Source organism: Nyctibius grandis, chromosome 10 (assembly GCF_013368605.1).
Source record: "Nyctibius grandis isolate bNycGra1 chromosome 10, bNycGra1.pri, whole genome shotgun sequence".
Taxonomy (NCBI): Eukaryota; Metazoa; Chordata; class Aves; order Nyctibiiformes; family Nyctibiidae; genus Nyctibius; species Nyctibius grandis.
Window position 1 is genome coordinate 1,154,672 of NC_090667.1, and position 24,345 is coordinate 1,179,016.

Genomic DNA, 24,345 nt, shown 5'->3' on the forward strand with positions numbered 1-24,345 from the left:
GATGAGATATTAGGAAGAAATTCTTTGCTGTGAGGGTGGTGAGAGCCTGGCCCAGGTTGCCCAGAGAAGCTGTGGCTGCCCCCTCCCTGGCAGTGTTCAAGGCCAGGCTGGATGGGGCTTGGAGCAACCTGGTCTGGTGGAAGGTGTCCCTGCCCGTGGCAGGGGGGTAAAACTGGATGGGCTTTAAGGTCCCTTCCAACCCAAACCAGTCTGTGATTCTGTGATCCAAAAAAAGCGTACCCAGAGCAAGGCCAACAACCCACCCACTGAAAACCACCCGGTCAAGGACACGCTGGGCAGGTGCTCAGCAGCTCACCCACCCCGGTGCCAACCACCATACAGCTCGATGGAGCGCGGTGCCAGCCGCTTTGGGGCACGCAGGACCACAGGGACGGCGTTACGTGCGGGGTTTACTGCCTTTATGGATGACTAAGAGAGCAAACCCCCCAAATTTTGAATACCCTCTGTTCCCATAAAAGCCAACTGGTATTTAGCTTCTGGCCCAGAGCAATGACCTACATTATCCTAAATTACAAAGCCTTTGTCATCAGCCAAATGAGATACTCCTCCTCCTCCGGCTCATTTTGTAAGACACTGGCTGTCACCCCTGTTTACCTTGTTTACGAACTGATCTAATGCACAGAGACTACAAATAAGCTTAGTTAGGGAAAAGGGGCATTAGCAGTAAAACACAGCATCCATCACACTGGGAACGTATTCCAGCCAGACACTAGAACACCGTCCCAGGGCTCATTTTGCTGTAACAAAGCAATAAAACACTCCTAGCTTCCCACACTGAAAATCAGAACTATTTGCAAATGCAGTGTCAGGGATTTCTTAGACCTCTCTCAAACACCTGTACCACAGCTCTTCAGCGTCGGGAACCTCAGTGTCTCCTTATCAGACAACAGGAAAAGGAAGCCATGCTGTAACGACAGATCAGGCTCGAGATTTTCAGCTCAGTAGCGCTGAATCATCGTTACAGGAGAAAAAACCCAAGGGGTTCCCCCCCACAACAAGCAACAGCTTCTCTGGGTGTTATTTAAAAAGCTCCAAGCCCGCACCCCATGGTGCGTGTACACCAGTTTCCTGAAGTGCAACACTGACAACAACATTTCCGCACTGATGAACAGGGCTGGGGAAGCATCAGCCGAGGCTGCCACCTCTAGGCTGTACGGCTGGAGCTCATCCCCTCTCCCCTGTGTCACCTCCAGGAGCTGGAGCTCATCCCCTGCTCCTGTGCCACCTCCAGGAGCCGGAGCTCATCCCCTGCTCCTGTGCCACCTCCAGGAGCCGGAGCTCATCCCCTGCTCCTCTGCCACCTCCAGGAGCCGGAGCTCATCCCCTGCTCCTCTGCCACCTCCAGGAGCCGGAGCTCATCCCCTGCTCCTGTGCCACCTCCAGGAGCCGGAGCTCATCCCCTGCTCCTGTGCCACCTCCAGGAGCCGGAGCTCATCCCCTGCTCCTGTGCCACCTCCAGGAGCCGGAGCTCATCCCCTGCTCCTGTGCCACCTCCAGGAGCCGGAGCTCATCCCCTGCTCCTGTGCCACCTCCAGGAGCCGGAGCTCATCCCCTGCTCCTGTGCCACCTCCAGGAGCCGGAGCTCATCCCCTGCTCCTGTGCCACCTCCAGGAGCCGGAGCTCATCCCCTCTCTCCTGTGCCACCTCCAGGAGCCAGAGCTCATCCCCTGCTCCTGTGCCACCTCCAGGAGCCAGAGCTCATCACCTTGCTCCTGTGTCACCTCCAGGCTGTACGGCTCAAGGAGCTGGAGCTCATCCCCTCTCTCCTGTGCCACCTCCAGGAGCCAGAGCTCATCCCCTCACTCCTGTGCCACGCTGGGATTGTTGCATCCTACAAAGCCCTGCAAGTCAGCGTGGACAGAGCTCGAAGAGCTACACAAGTTTTATGGTGATAGTAGATAAAAACAGTTGAGTAGAAAGTGACGTTTCCTCATATGTACTTGGATGTGCGCGTGGCTGTTAGCACGGGATGGGATACATAAGCAAACCGTAACTACTACAGGTTTTATACCGCAGGAGACAGAGGAATAACCCCAGCCCCATGCCCCGCCGGTACTGCTTCCTCCTCCCACAGTGAGTAAGATGGACACAACTTGTCAGGCCACCATAAAACAAGCCGGTAACCAAGCCTGTCTGTGCACAGAGAACGTACCGAATGATCAAACACGCTTTAAGAGAGCCTGGGAAGGCAGCAGGCTGTGTCACAGTGTTCTCCTGGGCTGGCTTGATGAAAGGTGACTGCACGCACCTACCACTGCCAAGCTATTTGACTCTCGCTGGACATTGGTTACAGCTCCAATTTTCATTTAGAAGATGCACGCAGAAAAGAAAGGGGAAAACTGCTGCAAGTCAGAACACAGGACATGAGACAGAGAAGCATCTTGGGCATGTTTGCCTTAATCACATCCAGACATCCTGCATGGGGCTGAAGAACAAGACATCAAGTTTCTAACTTCTCTATTAGTAGAGACAATAAAAAAAACACAAAACAAAAAGCCAAAAGAAAAAAAAAAGAGAGAAAACACAGCCCAAGACAAAAAGCCCACTACACAAATTGGCGTTCTGCAAAAACAGACACGGGCACGCTCCAGCCAGAGACACCCTGTCACTTGTGGTCAGCCAGCCCTGGCCATCGACAGCAGCAACCATGCCCCAACAGTGCCCAGATCTCCCAACGCTCAGCATCGCTGTCCCAGGGAGGGGGAGACACGGTGGGCACATCACCCTCTCTTTTGTCCATGGCAAAAGTGTTGCCTCCTCTTCCTCTTAGCTTAACTATTTTGGAAATAACCATTATTTTAGACAACTAATGACACATTCTGACACCAGAAATACGCAGGGTTGCCTGTATATTGGGTTTTCACCAGCCTTTCTGCTGCTTTTTCTGCTCTCGCTGGCCTCTCGGGCAGAGGTAATCTCTTGCAGCAGGAACGTGTAGATGAAACGAGCAACTCCTCAGGTTTCCCTGCCCTCGCCGCTCCCCTGCCATTATTTACATTTAGCAGGCATATTTCTGGAGTAGCTCTTGATCCCATGCCTAGCAGGCTCCAGACATCAAGGGAACGTTCAGCTGCCTCTGAACACGCTGCAGAAGAAAACTATTGTGGTGGCTGGCTTCTCCTCCTCCCAGTTTTATTTTGATTTTCACATTAAAAAAAAATATCCTCAGGGCATAGGAAAAAAAAATCCCCGTGTCAGCAGAAATACTGCAGCTTTCTGGAGGAAAGCACAGCTACAGAGAGCGGGAGGCAGCCCTGGGGTTCGCTTGTCCCTCAGCCAGCGCAGGCAGAGCTCCATCAGCCCAGCCCCTCCCTGCAGGGGCTGGCAGCGCCAGGGGCTGGCACCCAAACGCTGTGGAAGCACAGGCTGGGCAGGGGAAGGTGCCGCGGGGTATTCCAGGGTTATCCAACACCTCGGGATTTGATGAACTGGGGTTTTCCCTGGCCATTCCCGCAGTGGCCAGCGGAGGGGAGGACAGCTGGAACACGAACAGGCACACAACTGGGAGGGCACAGACATCCAGTGACTTTGGAGCGAGCTTTTGTAAACCGTGTAAACCTCCTGCAGCGAGGAAGATACGAGGCAGTGACTAACACCGCTTGGAAGAGCAACCCCAGCCCGGTTTTCCTGTTTATATATGTAAGCTGTGCGTGATGCTAATTAGATATGATAACAGGCGCTATAGATTGAATCCACACATACATCTGGTTCAGCTGCTACGTGAGAAATCACATCAGAAAGCATTTTTATCCTTCAGCAAAAAGAAGTAGATGTAAAGTGCCCGGAGGCACAAGCCCGACTTCCATTATCACCCATCCACGGCAGAGCAGCAACAGCCACTCTCCGGGACAAAAGCTGAAGTTATTCCAACACATCCCCAGTGCTGGAAAGAGGCATCACACCCCTGCCAAAACACCCACAGAGCACCTCTCCCATCCTTGCAACCATTTACCGGACGTGGCCAGAGCCTGCAGAGGTGCTAAAACACCAGTAAAGCTTGAGAGACTTGAGTAAACTCGGCACCTTGTAAACCGAAGCACTGACTCAATATACCGAGAGCACCTGGCAGAGCACGTTTCCACGGACTAACGCTTTCCATCCGCCCAGGGCACGACTAAAGGGGAAGAGAAACACGGGAACTGCACAAGAACTGCCCAGGAAAGCCACCCCCGCGTCCCCGCGGTGCCCCTCGGCACTCACCGATCCACAGCTTCCACATCGAAGCAAAACCTCTTCTCGATGGAGTCGGTTTTCCGCCGCGTGCAGGATTTGAGGGTAACAGCTTCGTCTTCTCCCTGAGAAGAGACAAAAGCGCAGGTAAGGCCGAGAACCGCGTGCCTGTCCCCAGCACCCGCCGCGCTTCCCATGAACGTGTTCAAACCGGGGGGGATTGGGCAATATCAGCCTGCTAGAAATGGATATTTCTATATCTGACATATCTGATAGATCTTTCCACCCTTGCAACCATGTTTAGTCCAAAATCTTCCACGAGGAGCCTTCCTTTCTGAACACACACCATTAAATTTGTCATTAAGCATCACGCGACCCACGCTTCGGGCAGGCAGGGAGTGCTGGACCACAGCTTCTGGGCAAAGGCAGCTTTATTTTCCATTGCTGAACAATGCATCACAGACCTGGCTGTCAGTTTTCACTCCAGGCTGCATTTTTGGCAGCATTCTGCACGCGAGAGCTCTTAACGGGAGCAAACATGCCTTTAAATGTTTATTATATAATAAAGCAACAACAAAACCCTTCTCCCATCCAGGCATCTGCATCCAAGTTGCGCTGGGTTTCCACGCGCCGAGCAGCGATCCAGCCGGATCCGCGGGCGCTGCTGTCCTCTGCTGGAGGAAATCCCTGCTCAGCCCCTGCCAGCACAGACATTTCTCCCTCTGCAATTCTTAAAATCCGCTGATGACTCAATAGAAAATGAATTCTGAACGAGTTCCTGGAGATGGCCCCTTTTCTGTGCTCTCTGTGCTGTTCTTGAGGACACCTTGGCTGACCACCCTGTTCCCCCTGACATCACCATTGTTCCAGGAAACATATTTAGAGGCCCAGAACAGCCCCAGGAAGGCAGACCTGAGAGAGCTCCCCGCAGGGCTTCTCCCAGGGCTCGGCAGAGCCTACCTGCACCTCCCCAGCCTGGCCTGCTGCTGGCACAAGGCTGCTCCCAAACTCCCCGTCTGGTATTCAGGGAATGCCCCCGCTTCAAACCCACTAATATCCGGCTCCAGCCACAGCCCCAGGCCGTTCCCAAGGGGCTGATACCACGTGCAGCGGCCTTCATGACCCATGAGACATGAGTCTCCTCCTGCAGCACCGACATCGCTCGGTGCCCGCTCCAGCCAGACCCCGAAACGCCCGGCCACGAGCCCCCACGCTGCTCCGTGCTCTGACACCCACATCGATTGTCACTGATGGGCTCTGCGGCCTGGGCAGAGCTGCCCCAGCACGGGCAGCGTTTCATGCCAGGATTGGGAAGGCCACAAGGCCCCGGAGCGGGGCCCTGCCCTGCGTGAGAAGGGCTGCGGGGTGCAGGGGAACCCGTAAAGGGGAAGAGACCACATGAAACACAGCACAGCCGCTGATGATTACAGGGCCGGGGTATTTTAATGCCGAGTTATAATGAAGATGCTCTGAGGCAAGAGGAAATTAATTTTAGAAGCTGCCCCCCCACGGCCACCCCGTTTGCCAGCATGGAGCCGTGCGGGAGCCTGTCCAGCTGCCCCGGGCGCTCCCCTGCAAGGGGATGATGTTTGCAAACCGCCCTGGCCGGGAACACTCCGAGGGGGTCTATTGTTCGTGGGTACAGAGGAGCAAAGCCAGCCCCGGAGCAGTGGGGCACACGGCAAGCGCTGGCCCCTGCACCCCACATCCCCGGCTCCCCCTGCTCCTCACAGCCCCTCGGGGCCAAGGGCAGCTCCAGGCTCTCCTGTGGCTCTGTCCAAAACAACTTCATTGGCCAAGTCACAGGCACTGGGGAAGGAGCAGATTAACGAGCAGGTTCTCGCCTCAGAGCAGCAAGCAGGGACTGGGGAGCAGGGGCCCGTGGAGCTGGAGTGTGGTGGGTGTGTGTGGCACGACCCTGCGCTGCTCCCAGTCCCGACCACCCACCAAACTTGTCCTTACAAATAGCTGCGTGCAGACACTGGCCTGGAATATGGAGCTGAAGCAGAGCAGTGTCCGAGGGACTCCATCCACCTGGGAAACGGGCTCTGCTGCAGCGCAGCTGGGAGCTTGATAGTTTCCAAAGATCTGTGGGCTTTGGGGGGTTTCTTGTCTTTTTTTTTTAACCAAGGTGCAGAGTTAATTCTCCGTGTGGCACCCGCTCAGCCCAGAACGAGCCTGACCCACTTCATCTGTGCCACCTTGCTCAAAACGGTTCGATGGGAGCCACGGGCCAGCATGCAGCCGTCCAGCGAGACCCCCAGGCCGCAGCCCCGCTGCCTGCCCGCACTCACCCCTTTCCCTCCAGACTTCTGGTCAAACGGCACCATCGTGATCCGCTTTGATTCCCTCTGGTACGTGCAGTAATGCTTCACCCAGGAAGTCCCAAAGTGACCTACAAAGCAAACGCAGTTTTTATCCCCAGAACTGCTGCGGTTCCAGTGCCCTCCCATCAATAACCTGTTATGTTTAACAATCATTTAACACGGCAGATTTCTGTGCCTACGGTTCCTGTTGGGGTTCACAAGTGGATTAAGCATTACCCTGCTTCTGCTCAGGGGAAAGAGTCTCATCAGGCACAGGCAGTGATGCTCCCTCCCGGGGACAACGTGGCTCACACATTCCCACCACAACATCCCCCCCACTGGGCCAATCCCTCTCTCTCACGGAGGATTTGCAGCCCTGATAAACCACCTTCCCCAGTGCCCACCCACCACACTGCCCTCGTGGGCAGCTCCACCGCCCCAACACCTACGTTTCTCCTGCACGTAGAGATAACCCTCCATCGTGTAAGGGCTGATGTTTTTGTGCTCGTGAGGATTCTCCTTCATCTTCTTCATCAAAGATTCAACCTCCGACCTCGTTCCTTCAAAACGATTCCTTGTCTGCAAATGAAAGCAGGAATGACTTCTCCAGCGCGTGGACCCAACGTGGCCTCCCCTGCAGCGAGGAGGCACCACGCAGGGGTGGGACCCCCGAGCTGGGTCACTACAGCCCGTGTGGGAAACGGGACCGGGGAGCCTGTGTGTTTGGTGTGCCGCAGGGAACGGGCTGCCATGAAGGCCGTGTACGTGATGGGGGAGGATTTACAAAACAGAATTTGCTTTTAACAACACAGACAAAGCCTTTGCTTGATGGCACACATTAAAAAGGAGAATAAAACCTTTATTAAAATATACCCAAAGTGTTAGCTAGCCCTGCAGGACAGTCACGGCGACAGGCACGTGGCACAGTGGCACGGGCACAGGGCACACTTACGTTCTGGATGCTGATGGTCAGCTCTGTCTTGAAATCGCTGAAGTCCTTCGCAAGCTCGTAGCCGTGGTGGTAGAAAGTGAAAAGCCCCTGCAGAAAGGCCAGCAGCTGCGTTGGGGCAAAACGAATCAGGATGGTCAGTGGAGACCCCCCAGCCGCTCCCAGAGCAACCGCTGCCGGGGGACGCGTCCCTGCAGCTCCTGGGGCGGGGGGGCTCGCTGCAGTCCCTAGAAGATGCCCTGTTCCCTGTTTCACTTTCAAACCCTCCTCTGAACTGATCCCAAAGCTGAGTCTGTGCTTCCTTCCCCCAAAGCCACGGCCAGCCCCCGCCCCAGACCCCTCACCACCTCTGTCCCCGTTCCCTGCATCACCCACACCCCGGGGTCACTCAGAGCGGGGCCAGAGGTGCCAGGCAAAGCAGGCAGCATGCTGCCAGGCCCTGCACGGCGCCTCTCCCACTCCCAGGTACTTTCCTCTCAGCAGGAATCACCTTTGCAGGAGCCAGGGAAGGCTGGCACTGCCCAAGGAGCTTTAAAGGACTTAGCACCTGAGCAAACGTAGATCTTGGAAAACCTTTTTTATTTTTTCCCAATTTCTGTCACTCCTGCACTCTTTTTCCCTTGTGAATGTTAGAGTGCTTTTTTTTTCCCCCCAATCAAGTCTATTTTTCTGTTAATTGCCAGCAGGTCCCCCAGTCCACCCCACCACGACACAATAAAAAACAAAATGTTTCCAGCATGCGCGCGGCCACCGAGCCAACAGCTCCGTGCCCCGAGGCTCACACGGGTGCTTTCTCCCCTCAAATCTCCCCCCAGAGAGGGGCTGCGAGGTGAGGCTGGAGCCCCCCAGCCCCCCCGCTGCAGGGGTGCCCACACCACAGCCCCGCTCCCCACCAGCCCCCTCTCCTCCACGCAACCCCCCATTTTTCGCAGGCGGAGGCGGCTTGAGCGCTCACTTACGGGTTCCACGAACTCAAACATCTTCCTCTCCTGGACCTCTTGCACCTTGAAGACATACTCCAGGGAGACTTCGTAGAAGTGCTGCCGAACCAGGTCCACCTGGCTGTCTGCCTGCAATACAAGCGCCGGGAGGTTAAAGGGGAGATATGGAGTTACTCCTGACCAGGAGCACTTGGCCTCGTGGCCAGAGGACACCTGGGTCTAACGGGAACGTGTCCATGCAGGACAAACTCAGCTTCAGATGCCAGGCTGGGGCTGGACAGATGACACAGCTCTTTCTTCAGCTGAAAAATGACTCACGTTCTCACCTCCCTGACAGGAAAAGCACGCATTAGAAGCAAGAAAGATGAGAAGTCGCCGCGTGCTTGACAATAAAAGGCAACTCTCTGCTTTCTGGAAAGCCCCACAGCAGGAGACTGCCCAGAGCGTCCCGGGGCCGAAGCGGGCTGCACACACACCCTGCCACCCCCTCCAGCCAGCGGGGCACTTCGGTGGGTCAGCAGACAGCAAATCCCCTCTGCTCTGCGGGTAAAGCCCAAGTGAGTAAAAACAGGGTCGTGCCCCAATTCCAGCGCATAAAAATACCCTCGGCAGGCACGCAGAGCGGCCACTGCACCAACAGCGGGGCGAGGGACACGGGTATCCCTGCACACGTTGCTGCTGGCATCTGAACAGCAGCTTACACCCCATCTTCTGTGTGACACAGCTGTGAAACGGCCCGTTTTCCCCACAACCTGCCACCAGCACCCGTGCCCGTGGCCCCCAGGCTGAGATATTTAGCAAACGGAGTTCTGAAAAGCAGAAAATATGATGCAATCCGATAACTTCACCAGGAGTTAAATGGCAGATTAGACTCTGCGTGTTATTTAGCTGGTCACCAGCCAAAGCAGCAGAGAATTCCCATGGTTTCCTCCTCTCCCCGCCTCGCCGCAGCGGTCGCACATCTGGCCACTATCACCCTCCAGATGCAGACAGCAAGAGGAGGTTAGGGAAAATAAAACACCAAATCTGCCAGACACAAACGCTCTTCCCTTAGGGCATCAGCTTCTAGCGAAGCTTCAGACTGCTCATAAACCACTGGTGTGAACTGCCCTACAACGCTCCCATCCCACGGGCACCTCTCCTGCACCCCTCTGCCGTGGGAGCCCCCGGCAGGCAGGGACACGGTGGCAGCCCCACGGGAGGTGCAGACAAGGCGAGCTCCCACGTGCCGCTGGGTGCCACGTTCATGTTTCACAGCCTACGTGCAGGACGGCTCTTTCCCAGGCACCCCCTCTGCGGTGGGCACCGGGCCACCAGAGGCAGGGGGCCACCAGAAGCAGGGTGAGCTTCCCAGTGCCCCGGGAAAGGCCCCAACATCTGACCCTGGGAGCGGGCGCTGCGGCTCCAGCCTCCTCCTGCCTTCGCAGCAAAAGCCAAGGCAGCGTTTGCAGTGGGAGAAGCCGGCAGGTGGCACCAGCGCCCGCACCGCAGCCCCACCGCACCCGCCACCGCCTGCATCCCACACCGCATCCTCACCTGGCCACCACCTGCATCCCCACCACATCCCACACCCAGCCACCGCCTGCATCCTCACCGCATCCCCACCACATCCCACACCCAGTCACTGCCTGCATCCCGTACCACATCCCGCTCGGCATCCCACCGCCCTGCTGCCCGTGGCTCCGAGGTGGCCTCACCAGGCCGTACACTGGCCAGGGCACAGGATCACACCTCTAGAAGTCCCTGCTACAACCTGACAGCCACAAGCGGCTCCTTCGCTCCCTGGAAAGAAATCCTCCCACTCCTGCGTCTCACAGCAGTGTTTCAAACACGCACTAAAATAGAGGTTTAAAGGGTTATTTAAAAGCCACGACATTGGGACTCTCCACGTCTGGACGTACGGGTGCTTCTCCACGGTCAGGTATTTACAAACCCAGCACACCTATGCAAGGACGAAGCTGGCTTGCAGGCACACCAACCCTGATTCTTACCCCTCTTCAAGCCTGATTTGGTGGAAGATGATTCTTTGTGCCACAGATGTATCTGCTCTCGAGTCCCCAACTCTGTTGGGCACCACACCACCACCTGAGCTACCCCAGTGCACGAGCCCCCACTTGTGCCCCCCAGCTCCCCCAGCAACAGCTCAGCAGCACGCCAGCATCACGCCCCAAAGCCAGGACGTGCGTCCTGTGGGGACCAGCCCAGCTCCGGGCCAGGGCAGGGAATTCCAGCTTGGAAGAAGCAATTGAAAACTCAACATACTCACCCAGTAAGAGCACAGCAGCTACGTCCCGAGCCAGTAACAGGCTCCTAAAGCTCTTTAAAAGCACTAAGCCTGATCACTGCTCCCACGAAGCCCAAAGCTGGTGCAGCCACTTTCAGAGACGGGAACTAGACACCCGTGATTTGTGCCAGCGCAAGGGAAGCCTGCAGCAGAACCAGCTCCTCTCTGTGGCACTCTTTAATTATAAACTCTCTCTCCTTTCTGATTGCTATCCATTTTGGGATCTCTCTGACTTTACAGCCAGGAAAACCAACGCTATAAGCTGCGTAAAGCATTCAAAAAGCTCAACACGGCTACTGCTAGACATGGAAAAGCAGAGGTTGCCCTCACCTCCTGAAGCTGGGATTCTTTCTTCTTAGAAGACAAGTTTAAGTGCTTCTCTAGGACACCACAATACTTCTCTGTCTCCTTGTCGTATTTCTTTTTGGCATCCTACAAAACAGAACAAAATGTGATGCTGAACACAACGGCACCGGGGCAGCCATGAGGATCCACAGCATCGGGCAGGACCTAACCCCCTCCTGCACAGCACGAGAGGGGACCAAGGCCGAGGGCCATCAGCTGGAGGCAAACGAAGCCGCTTTTATCCGTGAGCATCAGGCAGGAAAACGGCTTGTGCTGCCTGTCTACATTTAGCCCACACCCAGGGCTAAACACTAACCAGTTGTTCTGTCACCCAAGACCCCTCCCCAGCTGAGAAAGGGAGTTGGGAAAAGGAGGGAGACTCGTGGGTTGGAGTTTAAACAGATTTAATAAAATAAGAAAACCAATATCAATGCTAATACAAAAGACATAAAGTTATACTCACCCCACAGAGTGGTGCAAATCCCTCCAGGGATCACAACCGTTGAGAAAAGAGCAGAGCCAAGAGCCCCCCTCCCCAGCAGCTCTCCCATTTATAGTGACCCTGATGTTAATGTCACAGAATCACCTGTGGGGCAGCCTGGGGCAGCTGCCCTGGGTTTAACTGCTGATGGCCCCGATCACCAGCCCACAGCTGGCCACAAACTCAAATAAAATGGAACAGGAAAAGGATTCTATAAATTTTTTCCCTGCAAAACCATGACACTGCCAAAATCCAAGACTTGGGGGAGCCTCTCCTCTATTCCCAGGGCCTAAAGCTTGGCAAATCATCCAGGTCCAGCACTGGTCCGAGGACAACACAGCAAGGAAAGCGCTGGCTAACCAGCACACCAGCACAATTTCACATCCCATCCCCTGCCGCCCCGTGCAAGGGCTTGTCCTATGTGTCCCTTGGGACGACGACACAGCGACTGGGCTGTTTGTGGCAGCACCTCCTCGCCACCCCGAAATCCACCTCTGACACCTGCCAACAACCAGCTCCTTCCTGGAGGACCCCTTTGTTGTGGGGTTTTTTCAGCTGCACGAAGCAGGCCAGCACGGCAGTGCCGCCGCAGCTCCCGTGCCAGCGCGGAGCCAGGCACACCGCTGCCATGCGAACGCGGCCCCGCCAGGCTGGCATGTGCTTCTTGCAGGCAGCAGCAGGTTGTTATAACAACAGGAGAGCCGCAGACAGCAGTTTTCATTTCAGAACAAAGGCAGGAAAGAAAGAGGGGGGGGCCCAGGCTGTCTCACAGCCGCCCTGAGCCGCACCAGTGCTTGCCCATCCTGCCAGAACCTGTCCCAATTCCCGTGCAGCCGCCCAGGCGTGGGGAACACAGAGCAGGGGGCTCAGGCGACTGCGAACCCTGCTAAAAAATGCTAATTCTTGCTTGGAGCAAGAAAAAAAAAAAGCTCACTTCAACTGGCACGTGGCTTTTTGGCCCTTGGTGTGTTACTTGGTTGTGGGTGAACTCAGAACTTCCCGGGAGCTGGACGGTGCCCGCGTCCCTCCCGCAGCAGCACACCATGGCCATGCCCAGCCCTGCAGCGTGCCGGGTCCCGGCCACCACCGCGGCCATGGCCGTGCGGGGCTGGGCTCTGCCCCCCAGCCCGAGCAGGGGCTCCTGGAGGAGATGGCAGCTCCCCGAGGCGCAGCAGCAGCCTACCTTAGCGGCCCCGATCTGCTCCTTGCGGAACTTCTCCAGCGGCGTGATCAGCACCTCGCTGGCGTTCTCAATCTACGGGCCAAGACGGGCACAACTCACTCACCCCCTTTGCCCAGCCCAACCCCACACACCCGCGCCGCTCCACAGCCCTCCTGCAGCCCACAGAAACCCCCCGTGTACAAGCCAAGGGGCTCGTGCCAACCTGCTCCTCACCCCAGCGAGCCCCGCCAGCTCCAGCGCTAGCCACTTCCCAACAGCGAGACACCACGACTGATGCCCTTCAAGCACGCCCCCCCGCCAAGCTCACCCTCCCCTCCCTCTGCTCTCCCTGCGGCTCTGCCATGGGCGAGGGAAGCTGCTGCATGCCACAGTGTCCTGGGCACCACCCACCCACCCACCCGCCCTGCTCCCCGCAGCCGGGGCCGTACCATGCGCATCCGCTCGTCCTCCAGGTTCCGCAGCACCGTGGCGAACTCCTGCAGGGACTTGGCTGGAAGGGGGACACACCCGTGCAGTCAGCATTCAGCATTTTATTTTATTTTTAAAGAAAGAATCCCAGAATCAATGAGGTTGGAAGAGCCCTCTGGGATCATCGAGTCCAACCATTGCCCTGACACCACCATGGCAACTAGACCAGGGCACTAAGTGCCATGGCCAGGCTTTTCTTAAACCCCTCCAGAGATGGTGACTCCACCACCTCCCTGGGCAGCCCCTTCCAATGCCTAATGACCCTTGCTGAGAAGAAATGCTTCCTAATGTCCAACCTGACCCTCCCCTGGCCAAGCTTGAGGCTGTGTCCTCTTGTCCTATCGCTGGTTGCCTGGGAGAAGAGGCCGACTCCCACTGCGCTACAACCTCCCTTCAGGTAGTTGTAGACTGCACTAAGGTCACCTCTGAGCCTCCTCTTCTCCAGGCTAAACACCCCCAGCTCCCTCAGCCATATGCTCAGAGCACAGAGACAACTTCCCAGGCCCCCTGGCATCCTCCTCAGCTCGGGGGTCTGGAGCATGGCTTCGGGGCTGCCCGTGGCACCAGCGCCCAGCACTCACCGATGCAGATCTCATCATCCGTTTCAGCGTCGCCGATGCAGCGGAACTTAAACTCGTTGAGGGAGTCCGCGAACTTGCGCTTGGCCGCCGAGAGGTCTGCGGAGAGAGCGGGAGAGGGGAAAACACAGGGGTTAGGGAAGGGAAAAGCCCACCAAGGGCATGATGCCAGCGGACGCGTAATCACAGCTGGCAAGTCCCCATGGACCCCAGTCCCAGCCCCGAGTGCCACAGGGCAAACGGGGAGCAGGGCGGCACTGCCTGGGCAGCTCCCACGCTGCCCCCCAAGAGACGGCACCTCTGCACAGGCTCCCAGTCCTGCTGAGCGAAGGCACCGTGTACAAGCAATAACGCAGAGGTTTATTGCTTTCCAAGCCGCAGATTCTCTCCAAGATATGAATCCCATGAGGTTCTGACTCGCAGTGACCTGAGCGGACCCAGGGCTGGCATTTCGAAGCGGCCCTGTGACCCTGCACATGCCACCAGCTCAGAGGGGAACCTGTACTTGAGCAACACGAGGGACTGTGTTAGGAAAATGTAATGCTAATTCCCCTGTGCATTTCTTCAAAGCCCAAAAATCCAGTGGTTTTTTTTTTCTTTTCCAAGCACAGGTGGAAAACATGCGTGCGCACACAAAGGCTGCTTCCTCCTCCCAGACACCAACAGCCAAAAGATAACCGCAAAAGAATGCAAGTGTTTTGCTTTCCCTGTGGGATAAGAGAAATGAAAGCTTTCCCCAAGCACTAAAGCTGCTCTCTGAGTGTCTCTGCGTAGAGCCCTGGGGCTAATCCTGCCCACAGCTCCATCCCGCTCTCCTCCACGCACCCGTGCTGCCGCCGGAGCAGCCCCCCATCCCTCGCCGGGGCAGCCGGAGGGCTCAGGGACTTTAACCCGTCCCCAGAGCCGGGTGGCCTCCTGCCTCCTCTGGAATAACGACAAGATGACGTTAATGGCTTAAGGAACCGTTTCCTCTCCCCGGCTCAGCGCTGACCACCCGCCCGCTATGGCCTCACCCACACCCTGCCCACGTTACGCACGACACGGACCGTGCACGAGCCAGAGCGAAGCCAAGGAACCCTCAGAGCCAGCAGCATCCACCAGCGATGGCCCACAGTGCTTATAAAGAGGCGAGGGAGAGGCAGGGGAGCAGGAGATAACTCTGGGTGCTACAGAGATAAAGGGAGATCGCTGGCAGCCGCTCGCTGAGTGACAGGGCCAAGGCGTGGGGGCGAAGCGGGCGCTAAAATTAGCGAGAGGCTCGGCCAGGAAAGGAGAGGGGGGCACCCGCGCCTGCGCTGCATGAGGAGTCGGCACAGAGCGTCCCCATCGTCCTCCCTGTGCCACCCGCACTCCTAGCATCCCCTTGTCCTAAAAGCTTGAACCTCTCACCTACGTTTTGGGGACAAACCCCTCCCGTGGAAGGCAGCAGCCAAAGCTCCCGGCTGCGCTGCAGGCAGGGGCGCACGGGGAAGGCAGGGTGGCCCCTCCGTGGGCCAGCTCAGCTCCTGAGGCTGCTTCTTCCCCAGGGCTGTGGACGAGCCAACCCCAAATCCTGCAAAGGCTTGAGAAGCTTCTGCGTCCTCTCGTGCATGAGCAAAACCACCCGGAGTGTGTGTGTGAGTCACTGCCGGGCTGCGCCAAGGGCTGTGGAAGTTTTGCTTCCAAGTTCTCCGCCTGGCTTCATCAGTCAACCGCAACGTCAGGGAAAACCACCCCAAAGCCAGAAAAATCCTCCTGCCTGAGCAACGCGACCGGCTCGGGGTCCGGGCAACTCCAGACCGTGGTCCTGCAAGGGGGGAGCCGGGCTGCTGGGACAGATCTGCTGGCAGAAGCACCAAGGTTGCCGCGTGCCCACGGTGGGCAGCCCCAGGGGCGCAGCCTGCAGCCCCGCTGCCCATAAACCCTTCCCGTGCCCATGGTGCCTCGCAGCACCGAGCACTGAGGATCCCCAGGGGCAGCGAGGAAAGCGCCGTGTCGGGCAGAGGCATCCCAGGAGGTGCAAACAGCCCCGCACAAGCTCCTGAAGCACTGGGAGGGCAAGCGGTGGCCCCGCCACCCCAGGGCTGCAGCCACCTCGGGAGGGTCTGGGGTGCAGCCGCTGCAGAGCCGTGTGCCCGTGCCCAGGATCTGAGACAAAACCACACGGAGAAGGCACCAGCCAAGCAGCTGCAATGGCTGATGCCATCGCAGCCCTCCTCATCGTCACCTCCCACGGCTCCCCGCTCACAGCCCCGGGGCTGGCGGGGGGGACGGGACGCTCCCCTCGGGAAAGTCCGCTTGACAGAAAGCAGGCACACGCCCCGCGTGCCAGAGGGCCAGCTGCGCAGCTACGGCAACCCACAACCAAAATAAAATGCCCTTTAACAGTGCTGTGCCGGCTCGTCCCTGCCACACAGCGTCACCCGCTCGAGCGTTTCGGGGGGCAGCCCAGCAGCACTCCCCTTCCCGAGCACCTGGAAGAGGGGTTGTGACCTGAACCGGGTGCAACGCGGGGAGAAAACCACAGAGGATGGGGACGAGTGATGTGGAAGGAGATGTGACCTTGCAGAGGGCAGAGGTACCAGCAGGGGCCCGTCCTGGTGAGGAGGGAGCTGGAGCTGAACTCCGAGGTCTGATCCCCTCCTTCCCGGCAGCGGGTCGGAGAGCAGTGAGCGCGGAGGGCAGGAGGCAGCCGGCTCCTGCGGACCTTCACCGCCCATCCCCAAAGCACCCGGCATCGCCCATCCCCAGCACGGCAAAGCCGAGCGGTGTGAAGGACATGGGCAGGGGATCTGCTGCCGGCTGCAGCCTGAGCAGCTCCTGCACCACAGCTCCTGAGCCACAGCTTCGCTGGTTTGGTGAACAGCCCCTTAGGAGATGCCCAGCAGCCAATTTTGGCCACGTCTCTGAAACGCCACCACTCTGCCCCCATGTCAGGGGACGGGGCATCTCCCAGCGCCCTGCCAGCACCCAGGGTCCTGCCCGGCGTGCACCGCGGAGGCAGCTGCTCGCAGAGTCAGGGCAGGGGCACCCTCCAAACCCAACGTCACTCCAGCCCACAGCAGCCCTGCCACAAGGCAGCACCTCGCTCTCCCGCTGCCTGTCCTTCTGCATCACCCCAGCATCCCTCCTCCTCCTCCTCCTCCTCCTCAGTTAAATCTTCTTTCTGGGAAGTGGCTGCTGTTACTGCAAGGAGACTGAAGTGGTTGGGGTTTTTTTACATAAAAATCCCCTTCCAAAGGAATTTGGCACTATTGTAGAAGGCTGTTTGTAGAAGGAAGATGTTGTGATTTCACAACCCTCCTCCCCGTGCGTACAGCACCCCGGGGGCAAGACAGGGCAGCCCTGCTCCCCAGGGCGGGCGTCAGAGCTGACACAGCCCTGGTTTGGGTGACTCAGCACATGGAGCTTCAGCAAAGTCACTCGCCCCACAGCCTTGCCACAAGCTGCTCTCCCCATCACCAGCTTCCAGCTCTTTCCCCAGCTGTATTCCTCAGCCAGACGTCTCACCTCTGTGCAACACGCCTCTCTGAACATCTCAGGCTCTCCCAAAGGGACCACAGAGGTGCACTGACACTGAAAGCCTGGGCAGACGTACAGCAGGGAGCTTAGCCCTTAAATCAAAACTCCTGCAGGGCTGAGAAGAGATCACAGCTCCTCCACCTGCGTGCTTCTCCTGGCTGGGATGGACAGCCGGGAAACGTGACCACAGGACACAGAGTGGAACAGTAAAACATCAAAATGAGACACCAAGCAGCCAGATGTGCCCTCCTGCCCCTCCGCTGCCTGGTCCTGCAGTCCCCCAGCCCCACAGTGCATGTTTGGAAGATCAAGCTGGCCAGGGAAAAAGTCACACTGCTGTCCCCAAAGCTGACTCTGCAGCCAGCTTGCTATTTAAGCTGGAAAAAAGCACAAATAGCTGGGACTCATCTGCGCTCTGAGGGCACCCGAGACGAGGCAGGGGCAGCAGGAGGCTGTGGGTGGTTCGAGTTAAAGACAAACCTGCTGGCGAGTCCGGGAGCGAAGGGTTAATGCTGCTGCGGAGGGGAGAGCCGAGGATGCTGAGGAGGCCAGTCGCACGCTGCAAGGCAAGTTCCAGGGCTCTGGTGTCTCACAGAGGCTGTGCTCACGCAGAGCCCTGTTTCTACACTTCCTGCAAAGAAAATTGCTTAATAGCCTGTATTTAATGCTCACTTGGACAACAGGAACCGAGACTCCTGCCCCTTCCTTCCCCCGCGGCAGGGAACAGCAGGCGCACGCTGCGCGGCCCCCGCAGAGGGACAGGAGGGTCCCTGGCGGGCAGGAGCCTGTCCCCTCCCCAAGGGCACCTCGGTGGCACTGCCTGTCCCCCCCAGCAGCCCCACCACCCCACGCGCCTTCCCAGCCCCCTCGCTGGGGCGGTGACCGCAGCCCCAGTGACAACCACAAGGACAGAGCCACCAGCTCCCCCCTCGTGGGTTTGACAAGTTCCTTAAAGCTTCTCCAAAAAAAATCTTCCATCTACGTCATGGTCCATCTTCTGGCTCTCTATCTTCTAAGAAAGAAGATCTTTTCTTGCTGGGGGCAAGCCGTGAGCTTACGTTAAGCCAACGCTTAATTTGTTGCAGGAGGTTTAAACCCCCTCTCCTCGCACTGCCCAGCGGAGGTCAGCAAAAGCCCCGCTCCTGCGAGACACCACGGTCCTCTGGACCCGGCCCAATCCCCAAGCTGCTTTCATACATAATTAGCAACGAGTTGTTGATTAAATAACTTCTCCACCAGGCGGTTGGAGTTAATCAGTGTTTAGGACAGGACTGCACCTGCTGGCAGGTTCCCCCTCTGATTCATCGTTCGAGTAAACACATAAAACCAGACGAGCAGAGACTACCCCGTGTCCGGCAGCAGCTTCATGCACAGAAGCCCAGGGAAGGGCTGCCCTGGCTCAGCACGTGCCAGAGACAGAGGTTTGGGGGTGCCACACCAAGTGGGAGGTGACCCCAAGGACTGGCCCCTGCACTCGCCCCACAGGGAACCCCCCGAGGTGGGGAGAGCATCGCTGCCACGGCCCCGAGCACCCCCAGACCCCATCTCGGTGCCCGCGGGGAGGCCAAATCCCACCTCCCCAAATCCCACAGCTTCATCTTACCACAGAAAGTTTACAAATACATATAACCCTACAAACCAGGCTTTGAGGGAAACCCAAAACTGCTTGGATGTGCTCAAGCGCAAGGAAAACTGACTGATCTGTCCAAGAGGGCCCCAAGACTGAAGATCCAGGAGGTGCCACAGCCTCTGCCCAGCCTCTTGCTGCAACCCCAGGAGCTCACCGCGCTGCTGCCCAGCCAAGGCACCGCCGTCTGCCTCGCTTCACACACCCAACGTGGCTCCGTACGGCAAAATGTTTGCCAGAGGGACAGAGAACCCATTGTGGGATGAATGGGAGTATTGACTGGGCTCAAATAGCAGATCACATTTGAGTAACACGCTGAAGACATGAATTATTTCCGTGGTATTTTAAGAGATAAAAGTTCTGCGCTTCGTGAAAACCGCAGGCAGCCTTCGGAAGGACTGTGGGGTTGCACGGCTAAAATCATCCCCCCGCTGCCCACCAGCCCAGCACCCTGGCCACCCCCAAATCAATAACATTTGGGGTCATCTTGGGAGCCTTGCCAGGCCAGGAGAGGCAGGAGCCTGACCTCGGCCCCCGCTTGCCAGCTGCAGCCCTGGCAGCGAGACGGAGCTTTACAGAAAACTTTAAAATCAGTAAAAACCACTTCAGGGAGATAAGAGCTGCGTGGGACTCTCAGAAACATCTGGTCGGGGATGGATGGGGCACCACAGGCTCCTGCCTGCTCCTCCCAGCACCTGGGCTAGCAATGGTCCAACCCTGCACTGCAGGCTTTGGTAACCTGCTCAGAACAAGCCCGTGGTGGCTGGAGGCCAGGGTGCTGGTGGCCCCACGAGCCCACAGCGGGGCTCGGGCTCCGGCAGCGCGGGAGGCAAGAACCTGCTCCTCCGACCCACGCTGCTCCGGTCGCTCTCCTGCATCCAGCAGCCACCTCCTGGTCCGAGGAAGCTGATGGTCCCTCAGAGCCCTCGCCCTGCTGCCCCCACTTTTCTGACCTGGATCCAGCCCCAATCTTTCCCACTTTCTGGACATTTTAGCCCAATACAGAGCCTGCCTTGCCGCAGACGCTCTGAGCAGGGGTTTTACCACCACGCTCCATCCTTCCTGTTCAGCCTTTCTTAGCCCTTGCCCACCGCTTCCTATCGCGGCGAAACCCGAACAGCAACTTCCGTGACTCAGATCTTTATCTCACGGTGGCTGAGACACCTCAGAAACCCAACACTTGACAAAGCCAGCGTGCACAAACAGCTCTGCCCACTGCCCCCTCCCCGTGCCGCTGGCAGGAGGGCTGCTGGCCGAGGCAGCAGGGGTGGCTAACAGAGTGGCTAACGAAGTGGTCCTCACCGCTGCTGAGGGTTGCACCCAAAGGGACCCTCACTTCAGTGCCAGGCATGTGAACCACCAAGCAGCGATGGGCTCAACGACCTCTCTGTCCCTCCAGGAAAGGAAGATGCGGGGTGCCACCCCCCCTTCTCCTGCGCTGGCCCCGAGCACCCAGAGCGTTTCGTGCACTTAGCAGCAAAACAAAACACAACGAGATTTCCCCGCGTCCCCACCCAACTCCCAGGGCTGGCACTCTGCCCCGGGTTTATTTTTGTTCGCATCCTGGTGTTGTTTCAGGGCAGAACCCCCCAGCTCCATCCCAACCCGCAGCGGCGGCGGGCAGCGTGCAGGCAGGAGGGGCAGCCAGGCGTCGGAGCACGGGGAGGGAGCTCAGGTGGGAGCACACAAGGTCTCCAGATAAAATCAAATTCCTCCTCCAAGCCTTGCCCGTTTCTCTCCTCTCCAAACCCCAGAATGACCCACAGAAAGGTGGCCGGTTACTTCACCCTCATTGCCACAATAATTTATCGACTGGAGCCTGGAATCACATTTCATTAGAATAAAATGCCCTGCCCGAGACAGCTAATCGATTTAGAGGACACTAATCCAGAAGAAATTTGCTGCTGACCGAGGCAATGACCATTAGCAGAGCAGAAGGGCGGCGGGGGCTCACTGGGAGGGGGGTCCCGGACAGACACCGCGTGCCGGGCTGGAGCAGATCGCCTCCGGCACCAGCCACGCGTTTGGATTAGCTTGTTATTAAATCTCATTAGTTAATAGCCAGCCCGGCAGGGAGATGGCTTGATGTCCCAAGAAGCAGGTGCTGAAGCACTGGGGTCCCGCGGGGCACCCACGCCCCGGGTGGGGAGGGGACCTGCGCCCCGTCCCCACGGGCAGGACAGGACTCCTCTCCACACACCCAGCCGGCACGTGGCACTTGCTGCCCACGGCGTGGGGCAACGACCCGCCTGTCCCCCCCCTCGGCTTGGCAGCCACCCCCAGGCAAGGGGCCACGTCCCATGGGGCTGCACCCCCCCCAGGCAGGGCAGGAAAGCGGGGTCAGCTCCCAGACCCCCGAAAAACGGGTTTGCAGCAGCCTGCTTCCTTCTCCTCCCGAGGAGGCTGCGGAAATCCTTTTGTCTCCGGCACTCCTCCACCTCAGCTGTAAGAACAGGAAAAATCCCACCGTGCTCACAGGAACATCACCAGCCAGTGAGTCAATTTTTCCTCCTTCAACAGGAGGAAAAAAAAATAAATTAAGATCTCCAGGAGAGCCCGGGGAGGGCGAGGACCGGGATGCACAGCCCAGAGCGCATCGCTGCCTGCAGCCTGGGCTTGCTCCCAGCCTTGGTGGCCACCGACACCGCTCATATGGGGATGGGGATGGAGCGAGGGCAGGGCCGTCCCCCCAAACCCGGCAAGGGCAAGGGCAGAGCTGCCGCTGCTCCCAGCCACGCCAGGGAGAGCCACCCAACCACTCTGCAGCGGGGCTCTTCTTGTAAAACATTGCTAAGCAACCAGCACGCAGCGAGGGCATCGCTCTGGACAGATGCTGTTTCAGCTAGAAAAAGAAAAAAAAAAAACAGCAAAGGGATGTTCTACCAGGCTGTGTTATTCAAAAGGCACACGCCAGCTTATTTTACAGGTCACTCGGCCCGTGCAAAGAACCCCTTACGCTTCCCTCGTTGAGATACCAACGCAGGATTGGAAGCAGCTCAAAAGAATAAAGCACGAGGGTGTGCACACATAGAATCATAGAACGGTTTGGGTTGGGAGGGACCTTAAAGCCCATCCAGTTCCCACCCCCTGCCACAGGCAGGGACACCTTCCACCAGACCAGGTTGCTCCAAGCCCCATCCAACCTGCCCTTGAACACTGCCAGGGAGGGGGCAGCCACAGCTGCTCTGGGCAACCTGGGCCAGGCTCTCACCACCCTCACAGACAAGAATTTCTTCCTCAGATCTCACCTCAATCTCCCCTCTTTCAGTTTAAAACCGTTCCCCCTCGTCCCATCACTCCACACCCTTGTAAAAAGCCCCTCTCCCACTTTCCTGTAGCCCCTTCAGGCACTGGAAGGTGCTAGAAGGTCTCCCCAGAGCCTTCTCTTCTCCAGGCTGAACAGCCCCAGCTCTCCCAGCCTGTCTCCAGAGCAGAGGGGCTCCAGCCCTCGGAGCATCTCCGTGGCCTCCTCTGGACTCGCTCCAACACACACGCATGCACACCCCACGCCGGGGCAGCGGCCACGAAACGCGGGTTGCGATAATGTCCTCGGGCACATCACGGCACGTGACATGGACCTCGTGAAGGCAGTGCCACGGGTACCGGGCCTGCCACCCCACTGCAGGATGGGTGGCACAGCATGGCATGGCACAGCACAGCATGGCTACCCGCCAGGGAGCTGGGCAAACCCGGGGGCGAAAGTTAGTTCTTATTTTCTTATTTTGTGAGCTATCTGTGGCCTGGCTGAGGACAAACAGTCCATATCTTTATAAAATAGATTCTCTTACGCTGTAGCCCAGAACAAAGGGAGCATTTTCGTCCTTTGGGAATAAACCAGAGAGTCGCCAAGCCGGGCTGGCGCGGGGCAGAGAGCACGCGTGCCGCAGCCGCCCGGGCGGGCACTGTGCCGCGGCGATGCCCACACTGGCCCCCGGCAATGGGGTGCCGCGGGGAGCACCGCAGCGCAGCCGTGGCTGTAAACCACGGGGACGGGTGAGGAACTAGATGAGCTTTAAGGTCGCTTCCAACCCAAACCATTCTGTGAAGCAGCACCTGGGCCCTTCGCTGGCCGCGCGCCGGCGCAGGCAGCCCCGGCCCCCGCGCGGCACGGCTGCGGGAGCTCCACGTGCGGGAGCCAGATGGTCCGGGGGCTGGTGTCCTTCCCACCAGCTCCAGCTGGAACCGGCGCGGCATCACCGCAGAGACATCCCCTTCCCCCTCTGCGCCGAGTCCCCGCTCCGCAGAGCATCCCACGGCCGCCATCCCATCCAGCACCCCGGACACGCCGTGACCCCCCGGCTGCCCTCGGCACGCGGGAGCAGAGCCAAAGGAGCACAGTCCCCAGTTCCTCCGAGCCACGCTTGAGACCACCCTCGCTCTTAGCAGCCGGGGCAATGCCCTAAGGAGCACGTGCAGCCCGCGGGCCCAGGGCCACCGGCCACTTGCACGGAGCAACGAGGAGCAGGTGGAAGCGCCTGCGGTGCCAGGGAAACCAGCCCTGACTCGGCCGTGACAGCCGCTCGCGTGCCCGGCGGAGGAGGGAGGGATGATTCACGCCGAGCAGCGAACAAGCTGTGCGGGTTTGGGTACGAGCTCCCCCTCGCTCTGCCTCCCCTCGCCGCCCACCGCGGTCACGCGACAGCTCCTCGTCAGGCCGCAGCCAAACCCGGCTCCTCCGGGTCTCAAAAAAAATCCCAACAAGCCCAGCAAGGGACACCCAGCAAAGCCCGTCCACCTGCTGCCCCGCTGCCCAAAACACCCCAAACCAGAACCGCCACAGCGTGGGCAGGGTTGGCTTTGCCATGCCGCCGTCACAGCCCCTCGCACCGGGCGGGGGCTTCTGATGCCCCTTCGCTCGGGCAGAGGGATGCGAACCCCTGAGGCACCCCTGCTCCGGAGCCTGGCCACGGACCTGGCCACCGCTCCGGCCGTGGCATTGCTCCCCGGGTGTCGGGGAGAAGCACAGGGCGATGTCATGGTGCCTGCAGGGAGGGGTGAGAGCAGAGGGGTTGGCTTCCCCCTCGCCCTGTCCCGGCTGCAGGCAGCGTGTGCCAGCCCACGGCGAGCACAGGGGCACGCAGCACAGCCCCAGCATCACCGCCGCCCACCCTCCCCGCAGCAACCATGGGAACGGCATTTCCTCACACGCATCTTCAACGTTACTGTGAGTTGCCATCCCCAAAGGAAAAAGAAAAGAAAATCACAACAGCCCCCAGCCCGGGGCACGCAGGTAACCCCCCCGTGTTCTGCATGCTTCAGCATCACAGGAGCGAACGGAGACGTGAGATGCTGAAGCTGTGCTGATGCTGTGCTGGCACATCTGCAGCCTTGGGAAAACGGCCTCTTGACCCAAACCACACCACCCTGCTCCACGCTGGCAGGATGAGCAGGACCCAGCAGGTACCCAGCTCCCAACGCTGGAGGAACACCAGGACATCCCACCCATGCCCCCCGGGAAGGTCCCCTCCAGACCAGTCTCCCCATCCCTCTC

At 58.5% G+C, this 24,345-nt stretch overlaps 1 protein-coding gene across 5 annotated transcripts in view; it reads right to left on the reverse strand.

Moving 5' to 3' along the window:
* ARHGAP26 (Rho GTPase activating protein 26) overlaps window positions 1-24,345 on the reverse strand; it is a 113,613-nt gene that overhangs the window by 83,268 nt on the left and 6,000 nt on the right. For 4 of the 5 annotated variants that reach the window (XM_068409673.1, XM_068409675.1, XM_068409671.1 and 1 more), the window contains exons 2-10: window positions 13,730-13,825; window positions 13,109-13,170; window positions 12,681-12,752; window positions 11,002-11,103; window positions 8,406-8,516; window positions 7,450-7,554; window positions 6,947-7,076; window positions 6,486-6,586; window positions 4,222-4,316 (exon numbers count right to left, since the gene is read on the reverse strand). In XM_068409673.1, coding sequence (XP_068265774.1) covers window positions 4,222-4,316; window positions 6,486-6,586; window positions 6,947-7,076; window positions 7,450-7,554; window positions 8,406-8,516; window positions 11,002-11,103; window positions 12,681-12,752; window positions 13,109-13,170; window positions 13,730-13,825 — 874 coding nt within the window. The remainder of the gene's footprint in view (window positions 1-4,221; window positions 4,317-6,485; window positions 6,587-6,946; window positions 7,077-7,449; window positions 7,555-8,405; window positions 8,517-11,001; window positions 11,104-12,680; window positions 12,753-13,108; window positions 13,171-13,729; window positions 13,826-24,345) is intronic. The other variant, XM_068409672.1, reaches the window with a different exon arrangement.